Raw genomic sequence first — 16,329 nt, forward strand, 5'->3', positions numbered from 1 at the left:
TAAAAATTTCATTAATAACTAAAAAAGATACATAACGATTATAACACCTAGAATGACCCCTTACAAAATAACTTGAAACCCAAAAATAATAGCCCTAACATCAACACAGAACTCAACCTATTCCAGCCTTAGCTAAGGCATCCGCCTCTAAGTTAGTTGTAACACCCTCAAAATCTTTAATCCATCAACGATGTCTTTTACAATAAAAGCATACACATCTGGACATAATTCAACATTCTTAATCTAATCCATTGTCACCTTACTATCACTTTCAATTATCAATCGACCCTTGACAAACCATCGAAAAGAGAAAAAGAAAAATAAACCCTTTTGAATAGCTTTAAGCTCCATCAAGGTTGGAGGACCCGGACCAGAAGGCTCCTGGAAAGAACCTAAGATTGAGCCAATATCAACTCTTAAAATGCCACCTAAACCACTTCTCTTCCAGTCACTGCTAGAAGCAACATCTATATTCATTTTAATGAAGCCATTAGGAGGAGGAGACCAAGTAATCTTAGAGACAATCAATTTATTGAAAGAAGAACATGAATCCCCTAGGGAAGGATCACTGATAAGAGAATCCTTAGGAATATAAATCTCATTATCCTTGGCTAGGAACCAAGAAGCAAGCCTAAATCTTGCTAAGAAAAATAATTCGGTCTGGTCTAACTTCTCCCCTTCGAACACAATGGCATTCCTGACTTTCCAAATGGTCCAGAGAACAACCCCTAGAATAAATGACCAGATAGCATAATTGATCTTCAATTCTTCCCAGACTAGGAGAAATCTCTTAGCATTTGCATGAAAAACATAATTGAGCCTCCAAAACTTCATAAATTTATTCTATAATGTCCATGCAATTGAACAAGTAAAAAATAAATGTAAGGAAGACTCCTCCAACTTGCAAAGTGGGCATAAAACATCTTCAATGCCCAGAACCCCTCTTTTAATCAGTTCTGACTTTACTACCAGCTTCTGAAGAACAACTTGCCACGCGAAAGACTCCACTCATGGAGGCAGCAGACCCCTCCAAATGATGTTCTTCCAAAAATAAACCTCCTCCGAACCCGATGAACACATCTTAATACAAGAACTAACAGAATACACACTATCCCCATTACCTTTCCATATCAGATCATCATTGAATTCTTTAGATAGGTTGAAATTCGAAATGATTGACATCATATTAGACCATTGTTCAAATTCTTAATCATTCTAATTTATTTTCATCTAAACATTCCAAAACCAACCCATAGATTGGTACTCACCAAAATCAATTAATTTGCCAATCTTGTTTGAGGAAATGGAAAACAGTCTAGGAAAAATAACCAAAAGTGGATAATCCATTGCCCAAAGATCTTGCCAAAACCGAATGATCTCTCCATTATTGATTTGAAAACTACACATGCTTTGAAACTTAGAATCAAAAGAGTCTTCTTTGATATGGTTATTCACCACCATTTCCAAATACAAGAAGCTTGAGCTGGAACCTTGTTGTCAGACAATAATAAGGATGAATCAATATTGTATTTGCTGTAAATCATCTTCCTCCAAACAGAGTTTCTATCATTAGCAAACCTCCAAGACCATTTTCCTAAAAGAGCACTGTTAATATTGTTAAGATTCAACACACCCAAGCCTCCCTCATTCTTTGGTTTACACACAGTGGTCCAATTATCTCAATGTATCTTGTTTTTACCAATACCCCCTCCCCATACGAAGTTAGACATAATTGAATTAAGGATTTTATTAACCGAGGCTGGAATCTTAAACAACGACAAATAATAATTTGGAAGCGAGCATATGACTGACTTAACCAATACCAATCTCCCTGCTAATGAAAGAGTAGAAGTGTTGAAAACATTTTTGTGTTTCGATATAACAAATTAAGTTTAAATGAATTTTAAGATTTTACAAATGATTTTATAAGTATATTCGACACAATTATTTGAATATCAAATCAATTACTCCAAGTCTTTTCAAGATCAAATTCAAACCTTACTAAATGTGTAAAATTGTGTTTTATACTTCATATATTTTTGAAACAATTTTCACAAAGTATTTTGAACCAAAATCAAGCCTAAAATCAATTTTTCAGAGTAATGCACCGATGCACCAATCCATGCATCGATGCACCATGAAATAAATTGAACATCGAATGTTTTTGATGCATCGATGCACCAGCCATGCATCGATGCACTTTGACTATTTTGAAACATCGAATGCACTTGATGCATTGATGCACTCTTAGTGCACCAAGGGTCCAACGGTCAAAATATTTGAATTTTACACTGATGCACCATGGGTATGCATCGATGCACTGACTCTCCCAACTGAATTTATTAATTGTTTCAACACTTAAACAACTATATTGACTCCACTAAGCATCCCCAACGTTCAGAATCATTTGAAGGTGTATTTAAACAAGCTTAGAAGTCATTGATCAACAACAAGAAACAACAATCAACAAGAATCAAGAGAGAATCAAAGAGAAAGCATCAAACCTCAAGTTTGAGCATTTCAAGCCTATTTTTCATTCAATATTCATTTTGCTTTCAAGAACACTACTTGTACTCAATTGTATTCATTTTTGAGTGTTCTTTTCTTTGTTCTAGAATTGTGCAAACAATCTACCTTGTAAGGATTTCCTTGTAAGTTTGTAAATTTGTAATCTTCTCTTTGAGAAAGAGTGTTATCAAGAATTGGGGTATATTATTGAGAGAGTTGTAAGGTTATCTCTTTGGCCTCAAAAGAAAGAACAAATTAGTGAATTTGTTGGAAAATCCTTAGTGTGGATAGCTAAGGTAGTGGACGTAGACTTTGATTGAGAAAGTCGAACCACTCTAAATCGATGTGCAATTACTTTCAATTTTCTGCAAAAGCTTCCACCAAAATTTTAATTGCCAATTCACCCCCTCTTAGCCGATTCCGTCGATTGATTAACTCAACAATTGTTATCAGAGCCTCACTCATTTGAAGGTTTAATTTCCTCTTGAGTCGATTCGGGAAGAGTTACATCGATTGTCAAGTCATCAATGGCCTCTATTTCAAATGTCGACTCCGGTCTCGATTCGAAGCCCGTCAACACGCCTCTTTTCTTCAATGGAGCTAACTATGCCTATTGGAAGAATAGGATGATGTATTTCATTTAAGCAAGTGACATGGGAGCATGAAATGTTGTAGAAGACGGATATATCAAGCCTCTCACTCATCCAAGATTGTGGAGTGAATGAGAGACAAGAATGTTCCAGCTTAACTCCAAAGCAATCCATATCATATTTTGTACTCTTGGACCAGATGAATATGGATGAGTTTCATCTTGTACAATCGCCAAAGAAATATGGGATAAACTACAAGTCACTCATGAAGGCACCGACGAGGTAAAAGAATCTAAAATTAGTCTTCTAACACATAGCTATAACAATTTCAAGATGAAACCAAATGAAGATATCAAAGCTATGACGGATAGATTCTCAACGATTTTCAATGGTCTCCAATCATATGGAGAGATCATTCCAAACGAAAAGCTTGTGAGGAAGTTAGTTTACTCGCTTCCAAAATCATGGCAATCCAAGAAGACTGTAATCATCGAGGCTAAGAACCTAAAGTCTTTAACTCTTGAAGAGCTAATCATTCCCTTCTTACTCATGAAATGATGCTTGAAGATGAGGTAGACCTCGATAAGATTGACGAGACACCAAAGGAGAAAGAGGAGAAGAAAAACATTGGAGTTGCTCTCAAATCCACAAAAGATGAGAGTGATTCGGATGAAGATGACGAGAAAATGGCATTGTTTTCCAAACGGTTCAGAAAAATGATGAGACCTTACCGAGGAAAAAAATTCAAACGAAATGAAGGCCTAAAAAATGAACCAAAAGAGAAGGACCCTATCATTTGTTATGAATGCAAAAAGTAGGGCATGCCAAATATGATTGCCCACAATTGAAAAGAAAGAGTCAATCAAAAAATAAGCACAAGGCTCATGTGGCTACATGGAGCGATGAAGAGGGTTCCGATGAAGAGGAACAAGAAGTAGCAAACTTGTGCTTGATGGCATCCGAGAAAGATTCTAAAGTAACCTCTAACTCATCTGAATTTGATGATTTATCTTATGATGAGCTATTAGAGGAATATAATGGGTTGGCTTCGGATTATGAGAAATTATTTTTAAAATATAAAAATGATGTTTCAAAATTGAAAATTGAAAATAAACTCATATCCAAAACTAACAACGATCTTGAAAGTAAAATCAAAGATTTGCAAATCAAACTAGAAGAGTTTGAAAATAAAATTTTGGATTTGCAAAATTTACTTTCAAAGGTAAATGACGATTATCAAAAGAAAATTGATGATCTTAAAACTTCTTTTGATAAAGATGAGACAAAACATTTTGAAAATGGAGAAAATTCAAAATCCAACTTTGTTAGAAAAAGTTTTAAAAACTACAATCATAGAGGTCCCCGAAGAACCTCTAATGGAAAAATCGTTAGAAGTATATGGGTTCCTAAAGGACTCATTGCTACTAAAGATAAAGATATCCTACACAAATGGATACCTAAGGGGACTAGGATTTTGGAAACTAATGAATATGGACCCAAAAGAATTTGGGTACCAAAAATTAGAAATTAATCTATTTTGTAGGAAAAGGAGCATTGGTACAATGCAAAGGAAACAAATTCAAACTCATGGTACCTTGATAGTGGATGCTCAAGACACATGACCGATGACAAAAACTGGTTCATAGAGCTTAACGCCAAAAATGGAGGAGAAGTGACTTTTGGTGATAATTCAAAAGGTCACATCGAAGGTATAGGTACTATATGTAATACATCTTCCATACAAATTAAAAATGTTTTATATGTGAATGGATTAAAGCATAATCTCTTAAGTATTAGTCAATTATGTGATAAAGGATTCAATGTCATGTTTGAAACTAATGGTTGTAAAGTTATTGACATTGCATCTAATCGAATTATGTTTGAAACATATACATGTTTGAAACTAATGGTTGTAAAGTATGAGTGTTTTGCAACGGCTAATTCAAGGAAATTTAGTTCGAGGGTTGCCTAAGCTTAAATTTGATAATGATAAAATCGGTGATGCTTGTGCTAAAGGAAAACAAAAGAGAATTTCTTTTAAATCCATTAATGATGTATCAACTAGTAGAGTATTACAATTGATCCATATAGATCTTTTTGGGCCAACTAGGACTACTAGCTTGGGTGGAAAACAATATGCATTTGTCTTGGTAGATGACTATTCTAGATATACTTGGGTTCTATTCTTAATTACTAAAGATGAAGCATTAGAAACATTCATCACATTTTTAAAAATAATCCAAAACGAAAAAGGTTACTCTATAACTAGTGTTAGGAGTGATCATGGAACTGAATTTAAAAATCTTGGATTTACTGATTTTTTTAATTCTAATGGTATTAGCCATAATTTTTCAGCACCTAGAACCCCTTAACAAAATGGAGTTGTTGAGAGGAAAAATTGAACTTTAGAAGAAATGGCTAGAACCATGCTTTGTGAAAACAATTTGCCAAAATATTTTTGGGCGGAAGCCACAAATACCGCTTGTTATGTTGTAAATCGAGTAATGATTATGCCAATCTTAAAGAAAATTCCATATGAAATTTTCAAAAATAAAAAAGCCTAACATTAGTTATTTTTATCCTTCTGGATGTAAATGTTTTGTTTTAAACAACGGTAAAGACAATCATGACAACTTTGATGCTAAAAGTGATGAAGGAATTTTTCTGGGTTATTCCTTAAATTCTAAAGCTTATCGAGTATTTAATAAAATAACTTTAGTTGTAGAAGAGTCTATACATGTTTTCGATGATAATCCCCTTTTGAGGAAGGATTCTTGTTTGAATGATGATGTAGGTATTATAAATATAAATGACGTTGGAGAACCATCATCAAAGGAAGAAATGAAAGATGAGGAAACTCAAGATCCTCTCGAGAATCCAACCATTGAAGAAAGGGAAGTATATTACCCAAGAGAGTAGAACTATGTCAAGGATGGTGAGATTATAGGTGATCCATCAAAAGGGGTAACAACTCGATCTTCTCTTAGAAATATTTGTAATTATGTTGGATTTATCTCATGCCTAGAGCCTAAGAATATTAAAGAAGCATTAAAAGATGAACATTGAATTATGGCTATTCAAGAAGAGTTAAATCAATTTGAGAGAAGTAAAGTATGGACATTAGTTGAAAGGCCTAGTAATAAATCTACTGTAGGTATACTAGATGGGTGTTTAGGAATAAGCTTGATGAAAGTGGTAATATAGTGAGAAACAAGGCTAGACTTGTTGCTCAAGGCTATACTCAAGAAGAGGGCATAAATTATGATGAAACATACGCTCCCATAGCTAGGATGGAAGCAATTAGAATGTTATTAGCATTTGCATGTTTTCATGAATTTAAATTATATCAAATGGATGTTAAAAGTACATTTTTAAATGGTTTTATAAAGGAAGAAGTGTATGTAGAACAACCTCCAGGTTTTGAAGATTTAAAATTTCCAAATCATGTTCTTAAATTGACAAAAGCACTTTATGGTTTAAAACAAGCTCCTAGAGCTTGGTATGAAAGATTGTCAAACTTTTTAATTGAAAAAGGTTTTTCAAAAGGGAAGGTTGACAGTACATTGTTTTTAAAGAATAAAGGTAAAAATTTATTAGTAGTTCAAATTTATGTTGATGATATAATATTTGGTTCTACTAATGATGTTATTTGCCAAGAATTTTTTAAGCTAATGGAAAGTGAATTCGAGATGAGCATGATGGGGGAGCTCTCATTTTTCATGGGACTCCAAATCAAGCAAAGAAAAGATGACATCTTCATCAATCAAGCTAAGTACGTCAAAGATATGCTCAAGAAGTTTGGACTGGAAAATGAGAAGCCACATAACACTCCAATGAGCTCATCGACAAAGCTTGACATAGATGAAGGAGGTAAATGAGTGGATGTTAAATTATATAGGTCAATGATTGGTTCTTTGCTTTATCTAACTGCAAGTAGACCGGCCATTATGTTTAATGTTTACTTATGTGCTAGATTTCAATCATGCCCTAAGGAATCACATTTACTAGCCGTTAAGAGGATCTTTAGATACCTTAAGGACACTCCTATTTAGGACTTTGGTATCCTAGAGACTCTAGCTTTAGCTTGCATGCCTTCTCTGATGCGGATTATGGAGGATGCAAATTAGATAGGAAAAGCACCTCCGGTACTTGCCAATTCCTTGGAAATATGTTGATTTCTTGGTTTTCAAAGAAACAAAATTGTGTCGCATTATCTACCACTGAAGCGGAATATATTTCAGTCGGTAGTTGTTGTGCACAAGTTTTATGGATGAAACAATAACTTTTTGATTATGGAATTGAAGTATGTATCATTCCTATCAAGTGTGACAATACTAGTGCTATTTGTCTCACTAAAAATCCCATCCAACACTATAGAACTAAGCATATTGAAATTAGACATCACTTCATTAAAGACCATGTCGCTAAGGAAGATGTTGTTCTAGAATTTGTTGATACTTTGCACCAATTAGCGGATATCTTTACAAAACCTTTAGACAAAGAAATATTTTGGACACTTAGAAGAGAATTAGGTTTAATTGACCTATCTTCACTTAATGTTTAAAATAATTTTAGCACTTTTTAAGTATAAATAAAAAATGCTTATAATAATAATTTTTGATTGCATTCTTTGCTATTAGTTAGGGGGAGTTTATGTTGCTTGATGAAAATTAATTTTATGTTCAAAAGTAGTTTAAAGGATTAATTTGATTGATTGAACATGATTAATTTTCAATATATGAGTTACCAATACCACTAGAGCCAATTAATTTAGCATTTTGAGTGTTTAAAACAGATTTTTGACATTTTTGTGCTTCATGCATCGATACACCTAACAGTGCATCGATGCATCCTTGAATGTGCATCGATACACCATGAAGGTGCACCGATGCACGCCTTGAATGTGCATCGATGCACAGGGTCATGCATTGATGCATCCGTCGGGTTTTGGGGTTTATAAGGCTTATTTTCTCATTTATTTTCAAACCCTAAAACTAAACTCTCTTAGCCGTACGCCTCCTCTCCCTCTCCTACTCTCAAAATTGCTCTAAATCCTTCGGTTTTGATCAGAAATCTTTCATATTTAATCTCTATATCCTGCTACTATCATTAAATCATGCAATACAACATCTCATTCCTCTCAAATCCGAAATTTTCAAGGTATTTTTCTAAAAACCTCTATTTTATCATATTCTAATCTTAGGACTAGTTTTAATTAGTTAGAGGATGAACATTATACCGGGCATTGAGTATTTGATGATTTCAAACTAGATTTTACAACCAATTTCATCAAAAACTTACAAATTTTCATTTTTTTTGAAATTAAAAAAATGTGTATTTCGAAATTCTGAATTTAATTTTTAAATTTGATGTTTTTGATTTAATTATGTTGTTTTCATATACATATTATGATTTTTCAAAAATTATTTTCAAAACCTTGCCCATTAGGATTTAATTTAGAGAACCTTGAATTATTGAGGACTCAATTGAGTTTTGGGATTAATTAAATTGCATACATGTGTTTCAATATGCATGTTATATTATTATTTTTAATTCCTAAACTATGTCTAATCCCAAACGCCCTAGAACTTCATCGAGTAGTTCTCGTTCAAACCAACCTCCTAATCCCGTTCCTCCTCCACCTTCATCTCTATTAGGATCTTGTTTTAACATGCTTGAGAGTCGTAGAGACGAATTGTACTCTAGGTACATAAATTCTTTTCAAACTTATAGAATCCGGGAAGAGCGTATTCCTTCTCTTCAAGCTATGATAGATATTGACTTTGAGTACCTTCTGATTCTTAAAGCTTGGAAGTTTGATAAAATGTTTCAGCTCAAACCTATCGTTTATCAACAGTTAGTCCGCATTTTCTATTCCAATGCGGTATGTATTCAAAACGAAACTCATTGTGGGACTATAGCCATTAGATCCTATCTTTTAGGCCAATATATTAATATTGACCCCGAGACTATAGCTTTCCATTTTGGGTTAGATGATGATGGGTCATATAATGAGACTGAAAATGTGGAATATCCCTATGTTCCAAATTCTAGTGTTAGTACTCTACGATCTCATCATGATCGTTTTCTTCATTTGATGATCTCTTGGTGGTTTAAACCATCCGGAGGTAGGTACTTCACTCTTCGTGATAGGGATTTATGGTGGATGCACTGTATTAAAAATAAGAGAAAAATAAATCTGCCCCACATTATTTTTAGTCAACTAGTGGACATCATAAACATTGTTCCTTCAAAACATGTCGAAACATTGATTTTTGGATGTCTTCTGAGTAACCTCTTTATCAAACTCGGTCTAGACTCTCTCTCGACAATTCTATTCCACTCCAAAACCAAATCAATCTTACTTCCTTGAAGAAAGCGGATTGGAAACAAGACGAGGAAATCAATCTTTGGGTATTTTGACCCAGTAAACAAACCCCGGGAGCTAGCTCTTCACGAGCTGCTCCTAGCTCTTCTCGTGCTCCTCCTCCTCCGGCACCGACTGCTGACGATGATCTTGAGTTTCAACAACTTATGCAAGATATCGACGATCACGTTCCAGACGATGAGCCTGCACCGGAACCGGCACGACAAGAAGATCAAATGCCACCATATTTTCGATCCTTCTTGGAGTCGTTTGATCTAAGTTTTTCCTCCATGGTGTCTCAGATTACTGAGTTTCAGCGGGAGATGTGTGAACGTATGGATGTGCTCACTCTTTAAGTTCGAGCTCATTATCCTCCTTGTCCCGACCCTCCGATGGAGTGAATTTGTTTCCTTATGTTTTCTTGGATTTTCAAACTTGGATTGATTTTGATGTTTTTGGATGTTTAAATTTGATGGTTGTTGGATGTTTTGAACTTATTTGTTGTTTTATGGATTTTTGAACATAATATTTATATATATTTGGTTTGAATTTTCATTATGAGCTTAATTTTATTTTTGCATCATTTACATACTAGTTTCATTATGACCATTTATACCATTTCACATTTGTTTATGAATATTGGTTTTGAAACTAATGGCTAATCTCTCTTTTGATTGTGATCTTAGCAGCTTAAGCTATATATATATTTAATCAATTGGCTATGTTATTTCAAAACCTTGTTTAAATTGATTTTTAAGTCTTTTTGATTTAACAAAAAGGGAGAGAAATGTTAAGTGTTAAAATGTTTTAAAAGGGAGAAGTGTTATAGTAAGGGGGAGTAATTTTTTAAAATTGATTTCAAATTTTTAAAAAATCTTAAAATAACACAAATGTTTTGTTATATCAAAAAAAGGGGAGATTGTTGAAAATATTGTTGTGTTTCGATATAACAAATTAAGTTTAAATGAATTTTAAGATTTTACAAATGATTTTATAAGTATATTCAACACAATTATTTGAATATCAAATCAATTACTCCAAGTCTTTTCAAGATCAAATTCAAACCTTACTAAATGTGTAAAATTGTGTTTTATACTTCATATATTTTTGAAACAATTTCCACAAAGTATTTTGAACCAAAGCCTAAAATCAATTTTTCAGAGTGATGCACCGATGCACCAATCCATGCATCGATGCACCATGAATTAAATTGAACATCGAATGCATTTGATGCATCGATGCACTCTGGCTATTTTGAAACATCAAATGCACTTGATGCATAGATGCACTCTTAGTGCACCGATGCACTAAGTGTCCAACGGTCAAAATATTTGAATTTTACACTGATGCACCATGGGTATGCATCGATGCACTGATGCTCCCAACTGAATTTATTAATTGTTTTCACACTTAAATGGCTATATTGACTCCACTAAGCATCCCCAACGTTCATAATCATTTGAAGGTGTATTTAAACAAGCTTAGAAGCCATTGATCAACAACAAGAAACAACAATCAACAAGAATCAAGAGAGAATCAAAGAGAAAGCATCAAACCTCAAGTTTGAGCATTTCAAACCTATTTTTCATTCAATATTCATTATGCTTTCAAGAACACTACTTGTACTCAATTATATTCATTTTTTAGTGTTCTTTTCTTTGTTCTAGAATTGTGCAAACAATCTACCTTGTGAGGATTTTCTTGTAAGTTTGGAAATTTGTAATCTTCTCTTTGAGAAAGAGTGTTCTCAAGAATTGGGGTATATTCTTGAGAGAGTTGTAAGGTTATCTCTTTGGCCTCAAAAGAAAGAACAAATTAGTGAATTTGTTGGAAAGTCCTTAGTGTTGATAGCTAAGGTAGTGGACGTAGACTTTGATTGAAAAAGTCGAACCACTCTAAATTACTGTGCAATTACTTTCAATTTTCTGCAAAAGCTTCCACCAAAATTTTAATTGCCAATTCACCCCCCTCTTGGCCGATCCCGTCGATCGATTAACTTAACAAGAAGCCTTCCAACCAGCAAGTTTCTTGTAGAAATTTTGAACCTCCGGATCCCAAAGAGTTTATGAATTCCTATTACCACTAAGAGGAAGTCCTAGGTAATCTGAAGGAAAGCACCCAACTGAACAACCAATAGTCCTTGCCCACTCCTCAACTTCCTCTTGAGTCGAATTAATTCCAAACAATATGCTTTTCTTTATATTCAGCTGAAGTCTAGAAATAACTTCAAATACTCTAAGAACCCTCTTGACATTTAATAACTGCATTAGGGATTCAAATTATGGTCGCGGCCGCGTTGTAATTATCGCGGTCGCGGACGTAACGGATGCTATCGCGGTCACTGCGAGTATCGCGGACGTGAATTTTTTTAAATTCACACAACTTATTATAAAATATAGGAATTATAATTAAAATTATAGAAAATCACTTCTAATGATTTTTAGAGTATTTTGTAATACTTATAGACATTTATTAATACATAAACACAATTTTTACCATTATTAATTATTTTTGTATTTATTTATAAATTTTTAAGAATATTATATTAACTCATAACAAATAAAAAAATAGAAAATATTGAGTTCAACATAGAGTAAGGCTGTAGAAAGTTAATTTTATGGGATAAATTCATAAGGTCATAACAATAACCCAAATACTCTATTCTATTTAATTTTATATGGTTCTTTTGGGTCCAAACTTCAAACCCAAAATTCTTAAAAATTAAAAGTAAAATAATAATAATAAGGTGAAGAAATAAAACATAAAACAAATATCCTCCTTCTACCGTGAAAATAGAAGGGTGGAGGGAGAACACAAAAACAACAAAGATTTTTTTTTCTTTAAATGCATCCATTTTCTTTTCTTTTTTACATTTCTTAAAGTTTTCTTGTTATTTCTACCAAAAATATCCAATAAACTATAAAAATGGATAGATTTGTGAAGATTTTCTTTCAAAAATTTTCCATACCTATGTTAGTTGCTGCATGTACAAGAAGCAAGAAGGAAGAACTTAAAACAATAAGGTATTTTACTTGCTTGAAATTGTGAGATTCTCTTCAAAGTGAAGATTTTTTTTCTTCTGATTTTTCTTTGATTTTGACCTTGGGGCAGTGAACTTTGAGAGGATTTTTGAAGCTGCAAGCAAGAAATTTTAGATTTTAATTTGGGTTAGCTTTTTGTTTTTGTATTTTGTACCGATTCTGAAATTGTGATTACTTTTTTTCTATTTTGATGCAAAGTAAACTGATTTTTACAGGTTTTACAGAGAATATATTATTTCATTTTTACTTTTGCTAGTTTTTATATATGAATTGCTATTTTTTTTGAAGTAACTGTGTTGTTGGTGATGTTTGGTGTTGTAACGGGGATTAACGGGAAAAACAGTCTATTATAGCCGCAATCGATCGTTACCCGTCAAATTACGACCGTTATCGACCGTTATGGGTGTGATTTCGTTTCACACCGTGATTTCGGTTGATATCAGTAACGGGGGCCGTCGATACCGCTATATAACGACCGTTATACCATTACATGGCCATTTTTTGAATCCCTGATCTGCATCTTCGAAGCACCACAGAAAATAATGAGATCGTAAGCAAATTGCAAATTAGATAAGTTAAAAGATCCCTCCTCCCTATCTATTACCAATCCAGAAAACAACCCCTCAGAAACGACCTTGATAAGTAATAAATTAAGAACTTCCCCTACTAAATTGAACAATAGTGGAGACAGAGAAAAACCCTGACAGAGATCCTTTGCCATTGGGAATTCCTCAGAAGGAACCCCATTGACCAATACTGACACGGAGGCTGCTGTTACACATTTCCTTATCTAACCACTCCATTTGGATCCAAAGCCCATCTTCTCTATCACTTTAAACAAAATAGGCCAATCTACTGTATCATAGTATCATAGGCCTTCTTGAAGTCCACCTTAAAATCACAACCCTTGAGTCATTTTTTCCTCCAAAAGTCAATTCCCTCATTAGCAATAAGAGAACAGTCCAGGATTTGTCGACCAAGGATAAAAGAAAATTGTGTCGAACTGACGATGTCTCTGATGCAACTTCTTAACCTCCTCAAAAGGCACTTAGATATGATCTTATATAACCCTCCTACTAAACTTATAGGTCTATAATCATCTAGACCACCAATGTTGGAACCCTTCGGAATGAGAGTAATGAAAGTGTGATTAATATCATGTTCCCAATTAGTATTGATACTGATTATCCGATCCATCCATTTTCTAGAAATTTACCCTTAGTATCGGTACTGTTCTTCTAGTATCGATACTCTTACCTAGATTTCATAGATTCCATTTCGAATTTTACTCAAAACTCACCTAAATCTTTTACCCTTAGCTCTATTCAAGTCCTTAAACTCCATAACACTTATCCCACACAGCTTATGTCCATTTATCCTCTTATACATCTAATTTTTTTCTTAGAACACTTAGAACTAAAAATCACACTAATTATTCAAACATGTTCTTAATCATTTCTAATACTTCCAATTTCTTAATTAGACCTTTGACAAGCCAAATTTATCCTTAGAAATTCAAATATTAAACCATATCATCAAATCCCTTAAAAACCCATTTTACTAATCCATTAATATTTCACTAATCTCTTAGTTTTATTAAACCTTAAGCTTCCATATCACTTAAGTCTTTAAAACCAAACCAAAAACTTGAAGAACAACCAGCTTGAATTCAACTTACCTTAACAATAGAGTCATGGGAAGAGAAGGAGAAGAAACCAAGCTTCTGAATATTTCTTTCTTATCTCTATTTCCCACGTCTTAAATCCTGTAAATTGAAATTTAAATTCATTTCCTATAAAAAGACCTCTTTTTTCCTTCCATTCTTTCATCTTTGAAATCAAGTCCTAAGCAAAATTTCCAAAATTAGACCTTGAACTTTTCAACTTATTCCAATTAAACCACTAAATTTTAAATTCTTACATTTTTATCACTGACCCGATGTTTGGGTATTACATGCATGGTCACTAAGATGTACTTAATTATAAAAAATGGTACTACTTGCTATATCAATGTGCTTATACATGGTCATTAATGAGTTAAAGCTAGACTGAATTCAAATTGTGACATCTCTAGTTTAACCTGTTGAACTGGTTGTTCAATTAAAAAAATTAACATTAAATGTATGCTTTTGATATTAAATAAATATCAAGTTATAGGTTGATAAAATTTTGAATTTGGCTTAATTTGTAATCCCAATCTCGTCTCTTATAAAAAGTAGTAGTAGTAACAATAAAAATAAAATTTTTTTTTACTGGTTTTGTCAATTTATTTTTAATTTTTTCTTTTTGCAAGTGGATATGGTTAACTACTTTGTTCATATATGTACCAACCTAGTTGCCCTGGTTATTGGTTGAACTTGTCCAATCGATTTGTTAAATATTTTTATGAACACTGCTTTCGCTCATTCATTGTGTTCTTTTGCTTTAAATGTCATCTATATGTGGAATATGTAATTCATTCTAAATCATTTTAAGAAGTGATGATTCTCCGGCCTCTCCTGCCCTACTAATGTTCAGTGCCAATGGATTTGAATGGACTACTTTACTGTGTTCTCCTTGTGCAGCTACTCTAGTTGTTTGTGATATTCATTTTTATGTGCTTATCTTGTGACAAATGAGTGGCTTTAGAATGAAGGTGGCTGGAAGGTTTAAGCCCTGTGTTCACATGGGTTGTTTTGATCTTGAAGTTTTTGTGGAGCTTAACCAACGTTCTAGGAAGGCAAGCAACAATATTAGCATGTTTGTTATCATTTGTAATTCTTTCAGGCTTTTGACAGCATTTGTATGATTGCAGTGGCAGTGCCCAATTTGCCTGAAGAACTACTCAATGGAGAATGTTATAATTGATCCTTATTTTAATCGCATCACATCCAAGGTGTGTACCCTCCTGTTCTATATTTATCTTCATGATGTTAGTGTGTGGGATAATGAATATGATCAAACTGTCCTCCAGATGAGAAATTGTGGAGAAGATATTGCAGAGATTGAGGTCAAGCCTGATGGTTCTTGGCGTGCAAAGGCTAAAAGTGAAAATGAGCGTAGAAAGCTTGGTGATCTTGCACGGTGGCATTCTCCTGATGGTACCCTATATGAATCTGGCAGTTTGGAGGATAAGCCAAAAGCTAAAACTTTGAAACAGATCAAACTTGAAGGTAGTACGGAAGGGCATACAGGTTTGAAACTTGGAACCCAGAAGAATCGCAATGGGTACTGGCATGTTAGCAAGCCTGAAGATGTAAACACCTCATCTGCTAGTAGATTACATGAAAGGCTTGAACATCTTTACTAGAATCTTATCCCAACAAGTAGCAGTGCTACAGGAAGTGGTAAGGATGGTGAGGATCCCAGTGTAAATCAGGATGCTGGTGGAACTTATGATTTTACAAGCAATAGAATTGAACTTGATTGAACATTGATTTAGGATATGAATTTGCTAACCGAGATCAATATGCACAAGCAGAAAATGCAGATGTTATTGTTCTTAGTGATTCAAATAATGATAATGAAATATTAATATCTCCTCCTAATATCTGTAAGGATAATCAAAATGACTCTGTGGGACTTAGTTTTCCAGTTGCCCCTCCCGAAATTTCTCAACCATAATCAGAAGATCCATCTCTCGGGCCTGCTGGTAATTTGGGGCTTTTTGCTCCCAATGATGAGTTCGATATGCCTCTTTGGTCATTACCTCTGGGAAATCAAGATGGCTCAGGGTTTCAACTATTTAGCACAGATACAGATGTCTCAGATACGTTAGTTGATCTGTAATGTAATTCTCTCAATTGCTCTTCTACAATGAATGGTTATACATTGGCTCCTCGGAC

General features: G+C 33.7%; 1 protein-coding gene across 2 annotated transcripts in view; it reads left to right on the forward strand.

The window, feature by feature from the left end:
- The window catches only part of LOC120199282 (E3 SUMO-protein ligase SIZ1-like), a 34,865-nt gene extending 18,997 nt beyond the window's left edge, over positions 1–15,868 (forward strand). For both annotated transcript variants that reach the window (XM_039200411.1, XM_039200412.1), the window contains 3 exons: positions 15,120–15,224; positions 15,300–15,380; positions 15,459–15,868. In XM_039200411.1, the coding sequence (XP_039056342.1) occupies positions 15,120–15,224; positions 15,300–15,380; positions 15,459–15,794 (522 nt within the window). In that variant the 3' untranslated portion in view covers positions 15,795–15,868. The remainder of the gene's footprint in view (positions 1–15,119; positions 15,225–15,299; positions 15,381–15,458) is intronic.
- Positions 15,869–16,329: the final 461 nt, after the last annotated feature.

This window comes from Hibiscus syriacus, unplaced genomic scaffold (genome assembly GCF_006381635.1).
Source record: "Hibiscus syriacus cultivar Baekdansim isolate YM2019G1 unplaced genomic scaffold, ASM638163v2 tig00005406_pilon, whole genome shotgun sequence".
In the NCBI taxonomy this organism is placed as follows: Eukaryota; Viridiplantae; Streptophyta; class Magnoliopsida; order Malvales; family Malvaceae; genus Hibiscus; species Hibiscus syriacus.